The 22,071-nt window shown below is 48.9% G+C and overlaps 1 protein-coding gene across 2 annotated transcripts in view; it reads left to right on the forward strand.

Annotated features, from left to right (window-relative positions):
* The window catches only part of csnk1da (casein kinase 1, delta a), a 74,306-nt gene that overhangs the window by 22,067 nt on the left and 30,168 nt on the right, over positions 1 to 22,071 (forward strand). For both annotated transcript variants that reach the window (XM_071392227.1, XM_071392235.1), the window contains exon 2: positions 11,974 to 12,084. In XM_071392227.1, coding sequence (XP_071248328.1) covers positions 11,974 to 12,084 — 111 coding nt within the window. The remainder of the gene's footprint in view (positions 1 to 11,973; positions 12,085 to 22,071) is intronic.

A 22,071-nucleotide genomic window follows, 5' to 3' on the forward strand; every position in this document is an offset into this window, starting at 1 on the left:
TATAGAGAGAGAGACCTGGTCTTTTCTTGTTGGAGCCTTGAAGCAGAACAACATGTTTGGTTGGTGTTATATGCTGTTGCACGTTTCTGTGTTTCCCAACTTAAACTTGATCGTTGGGCCTGTTCATATACACACACTACATAGTCTGAATGCTCTGGATCTGAAAAGAGCAGCTCAGCGGTCGTTGAGTTTGTTGTCCAGGTGTGTTTCTGAGGCCAGGGAGAGAGGCCTGTAGCTCTGCAGCCAGAGCGTGAACCGAGCTAGCTTCGTGTTTCTGAGGCCAGGGAGAGAGGCCTGTAGCTCTGCAGCCAGAGCGTGAACCGAGCTAGCTTCGTGTTTCTGAGGCCAGGGAGAGAGGCCTGTTGCTCTGCAGCCAGAGCGTGAACCGAGCTAGCTTCGTGTTTCTGAGGCGAGGGAGAGAGGCCTGTTGCTCTGCAGCCAGAGTGTGAACCGAGCTAGCTTCGTGTTTCTGAGGCGAGGGAGAGAGGCCTGTTGCTCTGCAGCCAGAGCGTGAACCGAGCTAGCTTCGTGTTTCTGAGGCCAGGGAGAGAGGCCTGTTGCTCTGCAGCCAGAGCGTGAACCGAGCTAGCCTCGTGTTTCTGAGGCCAGGGAGAGAGGCCTGTAGCTCTGCAGCCAGAGCGTGAACCGAGCTAGCTTCGTGTTTCTGAGGCGAGGGAGAGAGGCCTGTTGCTCTGCAGCCAGAGCGTGAACCGAGCTAGCTTCGTGTTTCTGAGGCGAGGGAGAGAGGCCTGTTGCTCTGCAGCCAGAGCATGAACCGAGCTAGCTTCGTGTTTCTGAGGCCAGGGAGAGAGGCCTGTTGCTCTGCAGCCAGAGCGTGAACCGAGCTAGCCTCGTGTTTCTGAGGCCAGGGAGAGAGGCCTGTAGCTCTGCAGCCAGAGCGTGAACCGAGCTAGCCTCGTGTTTCTGAGGCCAGGGAGAGAGGCCTGTAGCTCTGCAGCCAGAGCGTGAACCGAGCTAGCCTCGTGTTTCTGAGGCCAGGGAGAGAGGCCTGTAGCTCTGCAGCCAGAGCGTGAACCGAGCTAGCTTCGTGTTTCTGAGGCGAGGGAGAGAGGCCTGTTGCTCTGCAGCCAGAGCGTGAACCGAGCTAGCTTCGTGTTTCTGAGGCGAGGGAGAGAGGCCTGTTGCTCTGCAGCCAGAGCATGAACCGAGCTAGCTTCGTGTTTCTGAGGCCAGGGAGAGAGGCCTGTTGCTCTGCAGCCAGAGCGTGAACCGAGCTAGCCTCGTGTTTCTGAGGCCAGGGAGAGAGGCCTGTAGCTCTGCAGCCAGAGCGTGAACCGAGCTAGCCTCGTGTTTCTGAGGCCAGGGAGAGAGGCCTGTAGCTCTGCAGCCAGAGCGTGAACCGAGCTAGCCTCGTGTTTCTGAGGCCAGGGAGAGAGGCCTGTAGCTCTGCAGCCAGAGCGTGAACCGAGCTAGCCTCGTGTTTCTGAGGCCAGGGAGAGAGGCCTGTAGCTCTGCAGCCAGAGCGTGAACCGAGCTAGCTTCGTGTTTCTGAGGCGAGGGAGAGAGGCCTGTTGCTCTGCAGCCAGAGCGTGAACCGAGCTAGCTTCGTGTTTCTGAGGCGAGGGAGAGAGGCCTGTTGCTCTGCAGCCAGAGCATGAACCGAGCTAGCTTCGTGTTTCTGAGGCCAGGGAGAGAGGCCTGTTGCTCTGCAGCCAGAGCGTGAACCGAGCTAGCCTCGTGTTTCTGAGGCCAGGGAGAGAGGCCTGTAGCTCTGCAGCCAGAGCGTGAACCGAGCTAGCCTCGTGTTTCTGAGGCCAGGGAGAGAGGCCTGTAGCTCTGCAGCCAGAGCGTGAACCGAGCTAGCCTCGTGTTTCTGAGGCCAGGGAGAGAGGCCTGTAGCTCTGCAGCCAGAGCGTGAACCGAGCTAGCTTCGTGTTTCTGAGGCCAGGGAGAGAGGCCTGTAGCTCTGCAGACAGAGCGTGAACCGAGCTAGCCTTGTGTTTCTGAGGCCAGGGAGAGAGGCCTGTTGCTCTGCAGCCAGAGCCAGAGCCTGAACCGAGAGCCTCGCCTGACGTGAATAGAGGAGAGCTGAACGTCTAGACTCGCACCGTCACAACCATTATGCTAATATGCTGTGAACCGAGAGAGTCCTTTCCTTTTTGATAGCGATGCTAAAGGCAGTGTTGTCTGTGTGTGTTTATAGTTTTGTGCATGTGCGTAGCTTCAGAGCGTGTGTGTGTGTGTGTAAGCATAGCCTGAGTGCAGCAGAGTGTGACAAGCTTTTCTGTGTCGTGTCTGTGTCGTGTCTGTGTCTGTGTCGTGTCTGTGTCGTGTCTGTGTCGTGTCTGTGTCGTGTCTGTGTCTGTGTCGTGTCTGTGTCGTGTCTGTGTCGTGTCTGTGTCGTGTCTGTGTCGTGTCTGTGTCGTGTCTGTGTCTGTGTCTGTGTCCTGTCTGTGTCCTGTCTGTGTCCTGTCCTGTCCCTCTCCTGAACAATAGAGAAGCTCCATTTAGATGGAAATGGGCTGGTGGTATGTCCAATGGAGCATTGAGACAACATGATGGATACCCACAAACCCCTGCAGCCCTCCCCACTGACGTGTGTGTGTGTGTTATGAAGGGGGTAGTGGTTAATGTAGGGTACATTTCAGTAGGTCCATGTTATGTAATGGGAATAGTTTGTCATTGTTGAGTTGTACATGTTTCAATCAGTCTATACAGGCCCCTCCTATGCAAACGATTCAAATGTATGTCTATCTGGAATGGGAATCACTGGTTCCTTCAATACAAACGATTCTAAATATGGCTGCCTGGAATGGGAATCACTGGTTCCTTCAATACAAACGATTCTAAATATGGCTGCCTGGAATGGGAATCACTGGTTCCTTCAATACAAACGATTCTAAATATGTCTGCATGGAATAGGAATCACTGGTTCCCTCAATACAAACGATTCTAAATATGTCTGCATGGAATAGGAATCACTGGTTCCCTCAATACAAACGATTCTAAATATGTCTGCATGGAATGGAAATCACTGGTTCGTCCCGTTGGTGAGGTCTACAGAATGAACTGCATTTTGCTTCAATATTTTCCCGTTAACTGAATGCGTGCAAAAGACTGAGGGATTACATTGACAGCTATACTAGCAGGGTTACTAACTAACCCGCATTGACCATTAACCCTTCATGTCTATACTAGCAGGGTTACTAACTAACCCATATTGACCATTAACCCGTCATGTCTATACTATCAGGGTTGCTAACTAACCCACATTGACCATTAACCCTTCATGTCTATACTATCAGGGTTGCTAACTAACCCACATTGACCATTAACCCTTCATGTCTATACTATCAGGGTTGCTAACTAACCCACATTGACCATTAACCCGTCATGTCGATACTAGCAGGGTTGCTAACTAACCCACATTGACCATTAACCCTTCATGTCTATACTATCAGGGTTGCTAACTAACCCACATTGACCATTAACCCTTCATGTCTATACTAGCAGGGTTGCTAACTAACCCACATTGACCATTAACCCGTCATGTCGATACTAGCAGTCTTGCTAATCAATCATGTTTATTTCCTGGATGGGGAGTGATTTAAGGGTTACACACACATAGCAATCAATGATGGGCAGCGAGCCAGTGACTCTGGCTCTATACAAAGCCATTTAGACACGCTACACATCTCTCTGTAGGACACACACACACACTACACATCTCTCTGTAGGACACACACACTCTACACATCTCTCTGTAGGACACACACAGACATAAATGCATTAGTGAGGTGAAGGGAGGGAAGTGAAAGTTTTGGTTAGTTACATAACATGTATAGAGTTTGTTACACCCCTACCAGAGGAACTAGTCCCATTTACACAGGCCGTACCAGGAGGATACTGACCTGTCCATAACATTACACAGGCCGTACCAGGAGGATACTGACCTGTCCATAACATTACACAGGCCGTACCAGGAGGATACTGACCTGTCCATAACATTACACTGGCCGTACCAGGAGGATACTGACCTGTCCATAACATTACACAGGCCGTACCAGGAGGATACTGACCTGTCCATAACATTACACAGGCCGTACCAGGAGGATACTGACCTGTCCATAACATTACACTGGCCGTACCAGGAGGATACTGACCTGTCCATAACATTACACAGGCCGTACCAGGAGGATACTGACCTGTCCATAACATTACACAGGCCGTACCAGGAGGATACTGACCTGTCCATAACATTACACTGGCCGTACCAGGAGGATACTGACCTGTCTATAACATTACACAGGCCGTACCAGGAGGATCCTGACCTGTCCATAACATTACACAGGCCGTACCAGGAGGATCCTGACCTGTCTATAACATTACACAGGCCGTACCAGGAGGATCCTGACCTGTCTGTAACATTACACAGTCCGTACCAGGAGGATACTGACCTGTCCATAACATTACACAGGCCGTACCAGGAGGATACTGACCTGTCTATAACATTACACAGGCCGGTACCAGGAGGATCCTGACCTGTCCATAACATTACACAGGCCGTACCAGGAGGATACTGACCTGTCCATAACATTACACAGGCCGTACCAGGAGGATCCTGACCTGTCCATAACATTACACAGGCCGTACCAGGAGGATACTGACCTGTCCATAACATTACACAGGCCGTACCAGGAGGATACTGACCTGTCCATAACATTACACAGGCCGTACCAGGAGGATACTGACCTGTCCATAACATTACACAGGCCGTACCAGGAGGATACTGACCTGTCCATAACATTACACAGGCCGTACCAGGAGGATCCTGACCTGTCCATAACATTACACAGGCCGTACCAGGAGGATACTGACCTGTCCATAACATTACACAGGCCGTACCAGGAGGATACTGACCTGTCTATAACATTACACAGGCCGTACCAGGAGGATCCTGACCTGTCCATAACATTACACAGGCCGTACCAGGAGGATACTGATCTGTCCATAACATTACACAGGCCGTACCAGGAGGATCCTGACCTGTCCATAACATTACACAGGCCGTACCGGGAGGATCCTGACCTGTCCATAACATTACACAGGCCGTACCGGGAGGATACTGACCTGTCTATAACATTACACAGGCCGTACCGGGAGGATCCTGACCTGTCCATAACATTACACAGGCCGTACCAGGAGGATCCTGACCTGTCCATAACATTACACAGGCCGTACCAGGAGGATACTGACCTGTCTATAACATTACACAGGCCGTACCAGGAGGATCCTGACCTGTCTATAACATTACACAGGCCGTACCAGGAGGATCCTGACCTGTCCATAACATTACACAGGCCGTACCAGGAGGATACTGACCTGTCCATAACATTACACAGGCCGTACCAGGAGGATACTGACCTGTCCATAACATTACACAGGCCGTACCAGGAGGATACTGACCTGTCTATAACATTACACAGGCCGTACCAGGAGGATCCTGACCTGTCCATAACATTACACAGGCCGTACCAGGAGGATACTGACCTGTCCATAACATTACACAGGCCGTACCAGGAGGATACTGATCTGTCCATAACATTACACAGGCCGTACCAGGAGGATACTGACCTGTCTATAACATTACACAGGCCGTACCAGGAGGATCCTGACCTGTCCATAACATTACACAGGCCGTACCAGGAGGATACTGACCTGTCCATAACATTACACAGGCCGTACCAGGAGGATACCGACCTGTCCATAACATTACACAGGCCGTACCAGGAGGATACTGATCTGTCCATAACATTACACAGGCCGTACCAGGAGGATACTGACCTGTCTATAACATTACACAGGCCGTACCAGGAGGATCCTGACCTGTCCATAACATTACACAGGCCGTACCAGGAGGATACTGACCTGTCCATAACATTACACAGGCCGTACCAGGAGGATACTGACCTGTCTATAACATTACACAGGCCGTACCAGGAGGATCCTGACCTGTCCATAACATTACACAGGCCGTACCAGGAGGATCCTGACCTGTCTATAACATTACACAGGCCGTACCAGGAGGATACTGACCTGTCCATAACATTACACAGGCCGTACCAGGAGGATACTGACCTGTCCATAACATTACACAGGCCGTACCAGGAGGATCCTGACCTGTCCATAACATTACACAGGCCGTACCAGGAGGATCCTGACCTGTCTATAACATTACACAGGCCGTACCAGGAGGATACTGACCTGTCTATAACATTACACAGGCCGTACCAGGAGGATACTGACCTGTCCATAACATTACACAGGCCGTACCAGGAGGATACTGACCTGTCAAAAACATTACACAGGCCGTACCAGGAGGATCCTGACCTGTCCATAACATTACACAGGCCGTACCAGGAGGATACTGACCTGTCCATAACATTACACAGGCCGTACCAGGAGGATACTGACCTGTCCATAACATTACACAGGCCGTACCAGGAGGATACTGACCTGTCCATAACATTACACAGGCCGTACCAGGAGGATACTGACCTGTCCATAACATTACACAGGCCGTACCAGGAGGATACTGATCTGTCCATAACATTACACAGGCCGTACCAGGAGGATACTGACCTGTCCATAACATTACACAGGCCGTACCAGGAGGATACTGACCTGTCTATAACATTACACAGGCCGTACCAGGAGGATCCTGATCTGTCCATAACATTACACAGGCCGTACCAGGAGGATACTGACCTGTCTATAACATTACACAGGCCGTACCAGGAGGATACTGACCTGTCCATAACATAACACAGGCCGTACCAGGAGGATACTGACCTGTCCATAACATTACACAGGCCGTACCAGGAGGATACTGACCTGTCCATAACATTACACAGGCCGTACCAGGAGGATACTGATCTGTCCATAACATTACACAGGCCGTACCAGGAGGATACTGACCTGTCTATAACATTACACAGGCCGTACCAGAAGGATACTGACCTGTCTATAACATTACACAGGCCGTACCAGGAGGATACTGACCTGTCCATAACATTACACAGGCCGTACCAGGAGGATACTGATCTGTCCATAACATTACACAGGCCGTACCAGGAGGATACTGACCTGTCCATAACATTACACAGGCCGTACCAGGAGGATACTGACCTGTCCATAACATTACACAGGCCGTACCAGGAGGATACTGATCTGTCCATAACATTACACAGGCCGTACCAGGAGGATACTGGAGCTGGGCCTCTCTTTGCACTTGTGTTCAGAAAATGACAAAGGATTGATTTCCCTATAATGCTGATGCACTTGTACATCTGTATCAATATTTGTCAATTAGAAGACACTCTTTTCCAGTTCATTCAACTTCTGTTTAGTATGAAGAAAGAGCCCCTTATAATATGATGGGAGAAGTGAAGCCCTCTGTTTGTAATTGAGTCAGGAAAATCATCTGAATTATTGACACAAGTGAGTCTTGGCCAACCACAGTATTCGTGCATGGCCTCCAGCGGGATTGGACCAGGGGGAGGGGACCTCCGAGTGGGATTGGACCAGGGGGAGGGGACCTCCGAGTGGGATTGGACCGGGGGGAGGGGACCTCCGAGTGGGATTGGACCAGGGGGAGGGGACCTCCGAGTGGGATTGGACCGGGGGGAGGGGACCTCCGAGTGGGATTGGACCGGGGGGAGGGGACCTCCGAGTGGGATTGGACCAGGGGGAGGGGACCTCCGAGTGGGATTGGACCGGGGGGAGGGGACCTCCGAGTGGGATTGGACCAGGGGGAGGGGACCTCCGAGTGGGATTGGACCGGGGGGAGGGGACCTCCGAGTGGGATTGGACCGGGGGGAGGGGACCTCCGAGTGGGATTGGACCGGGGGGAGGGGACCTCCGAGTGGGATTGGACCGGGGGGAGGGGACCTCCGAGTGGGATTGGACCGGGGGGAGGGGACCTCCGAGTGGGATTTAAATTCCCTCTCCCTCCCCCATCCTTATATTGATCTTGGGGTGGGGGTTACACCAGGGTCATGTTCATTAGGACACACCACTGTATAGCTGCTTAGATAGTAACTCTCCATTTCTGACCTTTATCTTTAGTTTGGTGCTTACTGAACGAGACCCACGGATGTTGTTGATGAATGGGTCCAGAACAGAGATTTTTGTTGGATGCTTGAGAGATGGTGTTATCACCAATCTGTCCATGAACAGTTGGAAGGATGACAGATGGGGTTGTCACCCATCTGTCCATGAACAGTAGGAAGGATGACAGATGGGGTTGTCACCCATCTGTCCATCAACAGTAGGACGGATGAGTGCTGAGAAGCAGTGTTATTGTATTGCAACGTTGGTTATTTAGGGAATGCTGTCGTAACAAGTTGGTGACGATGAATATTGAGGGATCCCACTCGCCTACAGCCATGCCAGAAGACGGGGGGGGGGACAGAGTTATCGAAAAGACTAGGGAAAGGGGGGAGAAAGAAAGACAGTGAAAGGGAGGGATGGAGAGACTTGGGAAAGGGGGGAGAAAGAAAGACAGTGAAAGGGAGGGATGGAGAGACTAGGGAAAGGGGGGAGACAGAAAGACAGTGAAAGGGAGGGATGGAGAGACTGTAGAAGAGATTAGGTGGTAGAGTTGGTGCTCATGACTCAGACAGCCAATCACAGACAGGATGTGTTTTCAGCAGGAACTGAGATGGTTTAGTCACGGACAGGATGTGTTTTCAGCAGGAACTGAGATGGTTTAATCACGGACAGGATGTGTTTTCAGCAGGAACTGAGATGGTTTAATCACAGACAAGATGTGTTTTCAGCAGGAACTGAGATGGTTTAATCACGGACAGGATGTGTTTTCAGCAGGAACTGAGATGGTTTAATCACGGACAGGATGTGTTTTCAGCAGGAACTGAGATGGTTTAATCACGGACAGGATGTGTTTTCAGCAGGAACTGAGATGGTTTAATCACGGACAGGATGTGTTTTCAGCAGGAACTGAGATGGTTTAATCACGGACAGGATGTGTTTTCAGCAGGAACTGAGATGGTTTAGTCACGGACAGGATGTGTTTTCAGCAGGAACTGAGATGGTTTAATCACGGACAGGATGTGTTTTCAGCAGGAACTGAGATGGTTTAATCACGGACAGGATGTGTTTTCAGCAGGAACTGAGATGGTTTAGTCACGGACAGGATGTGTTTTCAGCAGGAACTGAGATGGTTTAATCACGGACAGGATGTGTTTCTGTAGGGCCGTGTTTGATTGACACTGGGATGGCTTGGGCTGCTCGTACATTTACTGATGAGTAAAGCTGATTGAGGCGTTTGTTTTCTAATGAAGTGGATTATAATATAATAATAATAACTGTTTTTGCGTGATATTCCTTCTACCTGTATCGCAGAATAAAACATTTTATAATTTTTTTATTTTATGAGTGTTTATGTCCGCTTGTTCTCATGTCGTCTTGGTCTCGTTCGCTCCTTCTCTGCTGTGCACCTTCCCATTTACACCAGAGATCTGGATATAGTGACGAGATGCTCATGTCTCCGCCCTAACAATGTCCCAAAGGCGGAAAGGCAGGCGACAAGCTTAGGTCCAAAATAAGCGCATAGAAACGCATTGGGCTTATTTTTGGACAGATTTTGTCGAGTGAAACCTCTTGCTTCTCCTCTTCCTCTGTAGTTTACATACACACACCAAGCCCCTGCTACCAAGCCCCTCCCCCTGTCACTCACAAAAACAAATTAACATTTCAAACCAATCCCCTGTTTATGTCTCAACTCCTCAGATTGAGAGCAGAGCTACACTACTACAACAGGAGTATCAATGAACATTGATTCTGGGAAAGGAATGCCCAATTTGTTTCACATGCATTACAGTATCACATATCGCCAGCAGCATTTTAGTCAAATAAAGACAGTTATACTAGCGGTTTAGTCTGTTATTTATAAAAACAATTATACAAGGAATTTTCAACTCGTTCTCATTCTGATGAATCAGGTAGGCCACTTGATTCCACCATCTGAACAAAGTGGACAGGCTAACATGCTGTTCAAACAGCTGGAGACGTACAGAATGGTGTGTTCATCACCATTTAAATGGTTTGCCTAGTTAGCTAGCAGATAGATCCAAGTTGGCTAAACTTAAAATCTAAGTATTTAGCTGTCTACTTACGAGCACGTGGGCTAGTGCTTGACCGATTGTTTGAGACCTGTGTTAATGTTCTATAATGCCTGCTACATTATTAGTAAATGTGCAGTATGCATGGTTCTGCTTACATGTGTACGTTTTTATAGACAGACCTGAAAGCCAGATCTGTGATTATTGCAACAACAACAACAAAAAGCAGTTAAAACTATTTAACCTAGAGGTTATGAGCTTTGGTCCATTAACCGAAAGGTCACTGGTTCGAATCCCAGAGCCGACTAGGTCAAAAAATAGATGTTGATATGCCCTTGAGCAAGGCACTTAACCCTAATTAGTCCTGTAGGTTGCTCTGAATAAGAACATGTACTAAAATACTAACATGTTAATGTCTTATGGTTGTGGAAGGAGTATATTCAGCCATGGTATCATTTCACAATCCCTGAATTCATTAGATTATTGCTGACTGTTTTAAATGCTGTGTATTTGACCTTTTAATTGTACAACAATTAACATTTAAAAAAAACGAGAACATTTAAAAAACGAGATATACAGTACCAGTCAAAGGTTTGGACACCTACTTATTCAAGGGTTTCTTTATTTTGACTATTTTCTACATTGTAGAATAAGAGTGAAGACATCAAAACTATGAAATAACACATATGGAATCATGTAGTAACCAAAAAAGTGTTACACAAATAAACATATATTTTAGATTCTTCAAAGTAGCCACCCTTTGCCTTGATGACAGCTTTGCACGCTCTTGGCATGATCTCAAAAACCCTTGAATGTGTTGGTGTGTCCTAACCTTTGACTGATACTGTGTATATATATATATATATATAAATATATCTCGTGAATCGGCCATACGTTTGAGAAAATCAAGATGAGTTTTAGGCCTTATCGCCCAGCCCTATGATCCTGTGGTGTGGATGTATGAGTGAGCCTATGATCCTGTGGTGTGGATGTATGAGTGAGCCTATGATCCTGTGGTGTGGATGTATGAGTGAGCCTATGATCCTGTGGTGTGGATGTATGAGTGAGCCTATGATCCTGTGGTGTGGATGTATGAGTGAGCCTATGATCCTGTGGTGTGGATGTATGAGTGAGTCTATGATCCTGTGGTGTGGATGTATGAGTGAGCCTATGATCCTGTGGTGTGGATGTATGAGTGAGCCTATGATCCTGTGGTGTGGATGTATGAGTGAGCCTGTGGTGTGGATGTATGAGTGAGCCTGTGGTGTGGATGTATGAGTGAGCCTATGATCCTGTGGTGTGGATGTATGAGTGAGCCTGTGGTGTGGATGTATGAGTGAGCCTGTGGTGTGGATGTATGAGTGAGCCTATGATCCTGTGGTGTGGATGTATGAGTGAGCCTATGATCCTGTGGTGTGGATGTATGAGTGAGCCTATGATCCTGTGGTGTGGATGTATGAGTGAGCCTATGATATTGTGGTGTGGATGTATGAGTGAGCCCTATGATCCTGTGGTGTGGATGTATGAGTGAGCCTATGATCCTGTGGTGTGGATGTACGAGTGAGCCTATGATATTGTGGTGTGGATGTATGAGTGAGCCTATGATCCTGTGGTGTGGATGTATGAGTGAGCCTATGATATTGTGGTGTGGATGTATGAGTGAGCCCTATGATCCTGTGCGTGTAATTCGGCTACAACATCTGGTCTGTGAATATTTCCATTTCGTGATGTGTGGTGGAGTTGTAGTGCAAGACTTGTTCGGTAACAAATCCAGTTTCTTCAGGAATCCTGCAAGCTGTCTTAACATAGTCAATGAAGAAGATGACCAATTCTGAGTGTTAATATGTAATGTGTTTGTCTTTCTCTCTAGGTACTGATATCTCGGTAGGAGAGGAGGTGGCCATCAAGCTAGAATGTGTGAAGACCAAGCACCCGCAGCTCCACATCGAGAGCAAGATCTACAAGATGATGCAGGGAGGAGGTACGACACTACACCATCCATCTGTCCCACTGGCCTAGTGGTCATCCTACCAGCTCTTATCTAGATCACTCCTGTAACTGGCCTAGTGGTCATCCTACCAGCTCTTATCTAGATCACTGTAACTGGCCTAGTGGTCATCCTACCAGCTCTCATCTAGATCACTATAACTGGCCTAGTGGTCATCCTACCAGCTCTCATCTAGATCACTGTAACTGGCCTAGTGGTCATCCTACCAGCTCTTATCTAGATCACTGTAACTGGCCTAGTGGTCATCCTACCAGCTCTCATCTAGATCACTGTAACTGGCCTAGTGGTCATCCTACCAGCTCTCATCTAGATCACTGTAACTGGCCTAGTGGTCATCCTACCAGCTATTATCTAGATCACTGTAACTGGCCTAGTGGTCATCCTACCAGCTCTCATCTAGATCACTCCTGTAACTGGCCTAGTGGTCATCCTACCAGCTCTCATCTAGATCACTGTAACTGGCCTAGTGGTCATCCTACCAGCTATTATCTAGATCACTGTAACTGGCCTAGTGGTCATCCTACCAGCTCTCATCTAGATCACTCCTGTAACTGGCCTAGTGGTCATCCTACCAGCTCTCATCTAGATCACTGTAACTGGCCTAGTGGTCATCCTACCAGCTCTCATCTAGATCACTGTAACTGGCCTAGTGGTCATCCTACCAGCTCTCATCTAGATCACTGTAACTGGCCTAGTGGTCATCCTACCAGCTCTCATCTAGATCACTGTAACTGGCCTAGTGGTCATCCTACCAGCTATTATCTAGATCACTGTAACTGGCCTAGTGGTCATCCTACCAGCTCTCATCTAGATGACTCCTGTAACTGGCCTAGTGGTCATCCTACCAGCTCTCATCTAGATGACTCCTGTAACTGGCCTAGTGGTCATCCTACCAGCTCTTATCTAGATCACTCCTGTAACTGGGCTAGTGGTCATCCTACCAGCTCTCATCTAGATGACTCCTGTAACTGGCCTAGTGGTCATCCTACCAGCTCTCATCTAGATGACTCCTGTAACTGGCCTAGTGGTCATCCTACCAGCTCTTATCTAGATCACTGTAACTGGCCTAGTGGTCATCCTACCAGCTCTCATCTAGATCACTGTAACTGGCCTAGTGGTCATTCTACCAGCTCTCATCTAGATCACTGTAACTGGCCTAGTGGTCATCCTAACAGCTCTCATCTAGATCACTGTAACTGGCCTAGTGGTCATCCTACCAGCTATTATCTAGATCACTGTAACTGGCCTAGTGGTCATTCTACCAGCTCTCATCTAGATCACTCCTGTAACTGGCCCAGTGGTCATCCGACCAGCTCTCATCTAGATCACTCCTGTAACTGGCCTAGTGGTCATTCTACCAGCTCTCATCTAGATCACTGTAACTGGCCTAGTGGTCATTCTACCAGCTCTCATCTAGATCACTGTAACTGGCCTAGTGGTCATCCTACCAGCTCTCATCTAGATCACTGTAACTGGCCTAGTGGTCATCCTACCAGCTATTATCTAGATCACTGTAACTGGCCTAGTGGTCATTCTACCAGCTCTCATCTAGATCACTCCTGTAACTGGCCCAGTGGTCATCCGACCAGCTCTCATCTAGATCACTCCTGTAACTGGCCTAGTGGTCATCCTACCAGCTCATCTAGATCACTCCTGTAACTGGCCTAGTGGTCATCCTACCAGCTCTCATCTAGATCACTCCTGTAACTGGCCTAGTGGTCATCCTACCAGCTCTCATCTAGATCACTCCTGTAACTGGCCCAGTGGTCATCCTACCAGCTCTCATCTAGATCACTCCTGTAACTGGCCCAGTGGTCATCCTACCAGCTCATCTAGATCACTCCTGTAACTGGCCTAGTGGTCATCCTACCAGCTCTCATCTAGATCACTCCTGTAACTGGCCTAGTGGTCATCCTACCAGCTCTCATCTAGATCACTCCTGTAACTGGCCTAGTGGTCATCCTACCAGCTCTCATCTAGATCACTCCTGTAACTGGCCTAGTGGTCATCCTACCAGCTCTCATCTAGATCACTCCTGTAACTGGCCTAGTGGTCATCCTACCAGCTTTTATCTACTCAAAGTAGATGACACTCCTTCAAATGAGTGGATTTGGCTATTTCAGGCACACATGTTGACAGGTATAGAAAATCGAGCACACAATGGCCAGTACTGAACAGCTCAGTGACTTTCAACGTGGCACCGTCATACGATGCCACCTTTCAAACAAGTCAGTTTGTCAAATTTCTGCCCTGCTAGAGCTGCCCCAGTTAACTGTGAGTGCTGTTATTGTGAAGTGGAGATGCCTAGTGGCAACAACGGCTCAGCCGCAAAGTGGTAGGCCACACAAGCTCACAGAACCGGACCGCGTAGCTCTTAAGATCCTGGTGTAGATGGAGAGTGTGGTGTAAATAGCTGAGGTGGAAAAGTCGACGGCTTGCTCCCATCAAACAGCCTGTAGTGGGCTATCAGAAAGACTTCAAAATAGAAAGGAAACCCTGTACTCACTGGAATTCTGTAGTACTTTAATGTATTGTTGACCTCTAACTGGAATACTGAGTAATTAGCTGAGTAACAGGACAGAGCCAGGTTAGCCTGGGGTTAACCCTATCCTGAGGTTATTAGCTGAGTAACAGGACAGAGCCAGTTAGCCTGGGGTTAACCCTGTCCTGAGGTTATTAGCTGAGTAACAGGACAGAGCCAGGTTAGCCTGGGGTTAACCCTGTCCTGAGGTTATTAGCTGAGTAACAGGACAGAGCCAGGTTAGCCTGGGGTTAACCCTGTCCTGAGGTTATTAGCTAAGTATCAGGACAGAGCCAGGTTAGCCTGGGGTTAACCCTATCCTGAGGTTATTAGCTGAGTATCAGGACAGTGCCAGGTTAGCCCTGGGGTTAACCCTGTCCTGAGGTTATTAGCTGAGTAACAGGACAGAGCCAGGTTAGCCTGGGGTTAACCCTGTCCTGAGGTTATTAGCTGAGTAACAGGACAGAGCCAGTTAGCCCTGGGGTTAACCCTGTCTACATTTACATTCAGCCTCACCACTATGTCAGTCCGGATCCTCTGTGATCTTTACCCTGGCAAGTCGGTCCGGATCCTCTGTGACCTTTACCCTGGCAAGTCAGTCCGGATCCTCTGTGACCTTTACCCTGGCAAGTCAATCTGGATCCTCTCTGACCTTTACCCTGGCAAGTCAATCCGGATCCTCAGTGACCTTTACCCTGGCAAGTCAGTCCGGATCCTCAGTGACCTTTACCCTGGGAAGTCAGTCTGGATCCTCTGACCTTTACCCTGGCAAGTCGGTCCGGATCCTCTGTGACCTTTACCCTGGGAAGTCAGTCTGGATCCTCTGACCTTTACCCTGGCAAGTCGGTCCGGATCCTCTGTGACCTTTACCCTGGCAAGTCGGTCCGGATCCTCTGTGACCTTTACCCTGGCAAGTCGGTCCGGATCCTCTGTGACCTTTACCCTGGCAAGTCAGTCCGGATCCTCTATGACCTTTACCCTGGCAAGTCAATCCGGATCCTCTGTGACCTTTACCCTGGCAAGTCAGTCCGGATCCTCTGTGACCTTTACCCTGGCAAGTCAGTCCGGATCCTCTGTGACCTTTACCCTGGCAAGTCAATCCGGATCCTCAGTGACCTTTACCCTGGCAAGTCAGTCTGGATCCTCTGTGACCTTTACCCTGGCAAGTCAGTCCGGATCCTCTGTGACCTTTACCCTGGCAAGTCAGTCCGGATCCTCTGTGACCTTTACCCTGGCAAGTCAGTCTGGATCCTCTGTGACCTTTACCCTGGCAAGTCAGTCTGGATCCTCTGTGACCTTTACCCTGGCAAGTCAGTCTGGATCCTCTGTGACCTTTACCCTGGCAAGTCAGTCCGGATCCTCAGTGACCTTTACCCTGGCAAGTCAGTCTGGATCCTCTGACCTTTACCCTGGCAAGTCGGTCCGGATCCTCTGTGACCTTTACCCTGGCCGTTCGGTCAGTCTGGATCCTCTGTGACCTTTACCCTGGCCGTTCGGTCAGTCCGGATCCTCTGTGACCTTTACCCTGGCCGTTCGGTCAGTCCGGATCCTCTGTGACCTTTACCCTGGCCGTTCGGTCAGTCTGGATCCTCTGTGACCTTTACCCTGGCCGTTCGGTCAGTCTGGATCCTCTGTGACCTTTACCCTGGCCGTTCGGTCAGTCCGGATCCTCTGTGACCTTTACCCTGGCCGTTCGGTCAGTCTGGATCCTCTGTGACCTTTACCCTGGCCGTTCGGTCAGTCTGGATCCTCTGTGACCTTTACCCTGGCCGTTCGGTCAGTCCGGATCCTCTGTGACCTTTACCCTGGTCGTTCGGTCAGTCCGGATCCTCTGTGACCTTTACCCTGGCCGTTCGGTCAGTCCGGATCCTCTGTGACCTTTACCCTGGCCGTTCGGTCAGTCCGGATCCTCAGTGACCTTTACCCTGGCCGTTCGGTCAGTCCGGATCCTCTGTGACCTTTACCCTGGCCGTTCGGTCAGTCCGGATCCTCTGTGACCTTTACCCTGGCCGTTCGGTCAGTCTGGATCCTCTGTGACCTTTACCCTGGCCGTTCGGTCAGTCCGGATCCTCTGTGACCTTTACCCTGGCCGTTCGGTCAGTCTGGATCCTCTGTGACCTTTACCCTGGCCGTTTGGTCAGTCTGGATCCTCTGTGCATGTGTGTCCTAGTCCCACTGACCAGTGTGTTGTTTAAAGGTGTGTTTCCCCCCTCCAGGGTGTGTGTTGTTTAAAGGTGTGTTACCCCCTCCAGGGTGTGTGTTGTTTAAAGGTGTGTTTCCCCCTCCAGGGTGTGTGTTATTTTGTTATTTAAAGGTGTGTTTCCCCCCTCCAGGGTGTGTGTTGTTTAAAGGTGTGTTTCCCCCCTCCAGGGTGTGTGTTGTTTAAAGGTGTGTTTCCCCCCTCCAGGGTGTGTGTTGTTTAAAGGTGTGTTTCCCCCCTCCAGGGTGTGTGTTGTTTAAAGGTGTGTTTCCCCCCTCCAGGGTGTGTGTTGTTTAAAGGTGTGTTTCCCCCCTCCAGGGTGTGTGTTGTTTAAAGGTGTGTTTCCCCCCTCCAGGGTGTGTGTTGTTTAAAGGTGTGTTTCCCCCCTCCAGGGTGTGTGTTGTTTAAAGGTGTGTTTCCCCCTCCAGGGTGTGTGTTGTTTAAAGGTGTGTTTCCCCCTCCAGGGTGTGTGTTGTTTAAAGGTGTGTTTCCCCCCTCCAGGGTGTGTGTTGTTTAAAGGTGTGTTTCCCCCTCCAGGGTGTGTGTTGTTTAAAGGTGTGTTTCCCCCCTCCAGGGTGTGTGTTGTTTAAAGGTGTGTTTCCCCCCTCCAGGGTGTGTGTTGTTTAAAGGTGTGTTTCCCCCCTCCAGGGTGTGTGTTGTTTAAAGGTGTGTTTCCCCCCTCCAGGGTGTGTGTTGTTTAAAGGTGTGTTTCCCCCTCCAGGGTGTGTGTTGTTTAAAGGTGTGTTTCCCCCTCCAGGGTGTGTGTTGTTTAAAGGTGTGTTTCCCCCTCCAGGGTGTGTGTTGTTTAAAGGTGTGTTTCCCCCCTCCAGGGTGTGTGTTGTTTAAAGGTGTGTTTCCCCCTCCAGGGTGTGTGTTGTTTAAAGGTGTGTTTCCCCCATGCGGTGTGCTCGTACGTATGCAAGTGCAAGCTTTTGTGTGTGTAACACCCTGCACTCCCAGTAACAGGCTTATCTCCACCACAGCCCTCCAGCCCCTCTCCCCTGGAGTGTCGCCCCAGCAGGGTGCTCTGACATTGGGACAGGATGGAGAGAGAACCTGGGTTCCTGGAGCCCTGTGGGTCTCATTCGTTCATCCCCTATTTCCTTCTCTTTCACTGCTCCCCTCTCCTCCACCAATCCCCTCACCTCTCTATCTCTCCATCATTGGTTCTATCCTTTCTCTGTCATCTCTCCTCTATCCGTTCTCTGTCTTCTCTCCTCTATCCGTTCTCTGTCTTCTCTCCTCTATCCGTTCTCTGTCTTCTCTCCTCTATCCTCTCTCTGTCTTCTCTCCTCTATCCTCTCTCTGTCTTCTCTCCTCTATCCTCTCTCTGTCTTCTCTCCTCTATCCGTTCTCTGTCTTCTCTCCTCTATCCGTTCTCTGTCTTCTCTCCTCTATCCTCTCTCTGTCTTCTCTCCTCTATCCTCTCTCTGTCTTCTCTCCTCTATCCGTTCTCTGTCTTCTCTCCTCTATCCGTTCTCTGTCTTCTCTCCTCTATCCTCTCTCTGTCTTCTCTCCTCTATCCTCTCTCTGTCTTCTATCCTCTCTCTGTCTTCTCTCCTTCCGTTCTCTGTCTTCTCTCCTCTATCCTCTCTCTGTCTTCTCTCCTCTATCCGTTCTCTGTCTTCTCTCCTCTATCCTCTCTCTGTCTTCTCTCTTTTCTCATTTGCCGTTCTCTTTTTTTTTTACCCCTTTCCTCTAGTTCCATCTCTCATCTCCCTCCTTTTATCTGCTCTCTCCCTCCCTCTCTCTCCCTCCCTCTCTCTATCTCACTTTCCCTCACTCTCTCTCACTCTCCCTCCCTCTCTTTGGCCAGATGGTGTGTGTGCCTGGGGAGGAGAGGGTGGAATAGACGGAAGGGGAAGGAGGGAGGTGTGGGGGAGGGGCGGAGTCGCTCACTGCATTCCTCTTCTCTGGGGCACCATCCATCCTCCAGCTCATGAATATTCATACAGTGTGTGTGCGTGGTAAAATGAGCCTCCGGTGTAGCAGCAAGAACAAAGCACAACCATGTTGTATTATATGATCAAAGAGAGATGACGCAATGCTGCACGACCATCATTATTATCCCCATAGTCCTCATTATCCTACTGACCACTGGGTCAAAACACACCAGTCCTCATTACCCTACTGACCACTGGGTCAAAACACACCATAGTCCTCATTATCCTACTGACCACTGGGTCAATACACACCATAGTCCTCATTATCCTACTGACCACTGGGTCAATACACACCATAGTCCTCATTATCCTACTGACCACTGGATCAATACACACCGTAGTCCTCATTACCCTACTGACCACTGGGTCAATACACACCATAGTCCTCATTATCCTATTGACCACTGGGTCAAAACACACCATAGTCCTCATTATCCTACTGACCACTGGGTCAATACACACCATAGTCCTCATTATCCTACTGACCACTGGGTCAACACACACCATGTTACTCTATCAATATTGGATAATCAGTATGACATATATATTTATATTGCTCTACGGTAGGAAACAGACTGAAACAGGGAGGGACTACCTGAACGTGTCCAATAAGAAACACAACATTTGTTGTTGCAATATGTTTTGGTACGTTTTACCCTAATGAATACATCCCAGGTCCTGGAACAGAACCAGATGGGAGGAAGCTATTTTAGACTCGAGTTCTGTCCCATACGGCACCCTATTCCCTTTATAGTGCACTACTTTTGACCAGAGCTCTATGGCACCCTATTCCCTTTATAGTGCACTACTTTTGACCAGGGCCCATAGTGGTCTGATCAAAATGAGTGTACTATATAGGGACTAGGGTGCCATATGGGACACAGACAGGCTATTTAGTGCTGAGTGACCCTACAGGTCCTTAGATGGACACTGTACATTCTGCTGCTTAATATATCCAGTAGTCTGGTCTATGTAGTCTGAGGTTGAGCTTCTTCTAAATATATGTTGCTGTATCAGTATGGGGGCTCCCGAGTGGCGCAGCGGTCTAAGGCACTGCATCTCAGTGCTAGAGGTGTCACTACCTGGTTCAATTCTGGGCTGTATCACAACCGGCTGTGATCTGGAGTCACACAGGGCGTCGCACAATTTGGCCCAGCATCGTCCGGGCTAAAGGGAGGGTTTGGCCAGGGGTAGGCCGTCATTGTAAATAAGAATTTGTTCTGACTTGCCCAGTTAAATACATCTAAAAACGGAATATTAAATCCCTTGGTGGTCCGCGGATCTCAAAATATTCATGTAAAAAATCCTGCTTATTTCTATGAACAGATTTTGGCCAATGGATCTGTGAATACGTTTAGAGGGTGTAAAACAATGTAATATTATTCATTTAAAATGTTCTGTTGTTAACCCTCAGCTACATGGGTCTGGGAGGCTCACAGGGATATTGGTATCCACAGTACTCCACCAATTATACATTTTTCAACTCCATACTTATTTTATTGCATTTTATTTATATATATATATATATATATATATATATTTTACGTAAAAGCACTGTAATTTAAAGCTAGAATCCTTAGTTGCTACATCCGTTTTTGGTATGGCAAACCCTGATGTACCCATTGATTCTTGAAGAATATAACTTATAAATGCTTCATGAGCCTAGTTCAACTGTGGTACCCCATCAGAACCCCAAATATAACCTGGTTTTACTCCAATGTTTGGAAACAAAGTAAATGTAAACAAACACTGTGTAGCCTCAAAACACGGGTAAAACTATAGTGTTGATATCATGGATGGTCAGTCCATGCATCCATAGCTCTGTCTAATTTGAGTGGTTATATTTCTCCAGGCCCGTCCCTCAGCTTTTTACCTAAACCCAGACTTAGAATTGCAGGAAATTAGCTTGAAAACGGCCAAATTTTCTCTCTGATGCAAAGAGGTGGGCCTTTTTAAAATGTTCCTTCTCAGGGCCCGACGCTTGGTTCGTCCGGCCCTGCCGAAGTCATAAACTCCCCTGTATGCTATTTCTGTCTCACTGGAGATATGAGGGGGTCCCTGGCCCCAACAAGTTGGAGAACCCCTTATCTAGTGTTTTCAACTGTAGCCTATATACAGGCTGCTGCTAAAAACAGCTTCCTGGTGTGGTGTACTGCTCATTGGAGATGGTCTCTGTGCTGATGTTAGCCTGGCTAACACACACACACACACACACACACACACACACACACTCCGCCTGGCTAGCCCATATATGTCTCCTCCAGCTTTCAGAACACACTCTGGAAGACATGTACTCACTATGACAGATGCTAAAAGCACGTCTCTCGCTACACTTTGGCTTTAAGACTAAGAGACAAACACACCTGTGTGTGTGTGTGTGTGTGTGTGTGTGTGTGTGTGTGTGTGTGTGTGTGTGTGTGTGTGTGTGTGTGTGTGTGTGTGTGTGTGTGTGTGTGTGTGTGTGTGTGTGTGTGTGTGTGTGTGTGTGTGTGTGTGTGTGTCTCTGTGAACTAGCGTCTGTCTGTAGCTGAGCTGGGTAAAGTGTAAAATGCTGATCACCAGTCTACTACTCTATTCTCTCTACTGTATTAGGGCAGGCCGGCCAGTCTAAAGGCAGGCAGGCAGGCAGGCCAGTCTAAAGGCAGGCAGGCCAGTCTAAAGGCAGGCAGGCAGGCAGCCAGTCTAAAGGCTGGCTGGCAGGCAGGCAGGCCAGTCTAAAGGCTGGCTGGCAGGCAGGCAGGCCAGTCTATCATCCTGGCCCCAATACCAGTGCTGTGATAGGATGTAGTTATGTTCTACTGCCATAGTGGTATCATCCTGGTCCCAATACCAGTGATATGATAGGATGTAGTTATGTTCTACTGCCATAGTGGTATCATCCTGGCCCCAATACCAGTGCTGTGATAGGATGTAGTTATGTTCTACTGCCATAGTGGTATCATCCTGGTCCCAATACCAGTGCTGTGATAGGATGTAGTTATGTTCTACTGCCATAGTGGTATCATCCTGGCCCCAATACCAGTGCTGTGATAGGATGTAGTTATGTTCTACTGCCATAGTGGTATCATCCTGGCCCCAATACCAGTGCTGTGATAGGATGTAGTTATGTTCTACTGCCATAGTGGTATCATCCTGGCCCCAATACCAGTGCTGTGATAGGATGTAGTTATGTTCTACTGCCATAGTGGTATCATCCTGGCCCCAATACCAGTGCTGTGATAGGATGTAGTTATGTTCTACTGCCATAGTGGTATCATCCTGGCCCCAATACCAGTGCTGTGATAGGATGTAGTTAT

Source organism: Salvelinus alpinus, chromosome 1 (genome assembly GCF_045679555.1).
Source record: "Salvelinus alpinus chromosome 1, SLU_Salpinus.1, whole genome shotgun sequence".
NCBI lineage: Eukaryota > Metazoa > Chordata > Actinopteri > Salmoniformes > Salmonidae > Salvelinus > Salvelinus alpinus.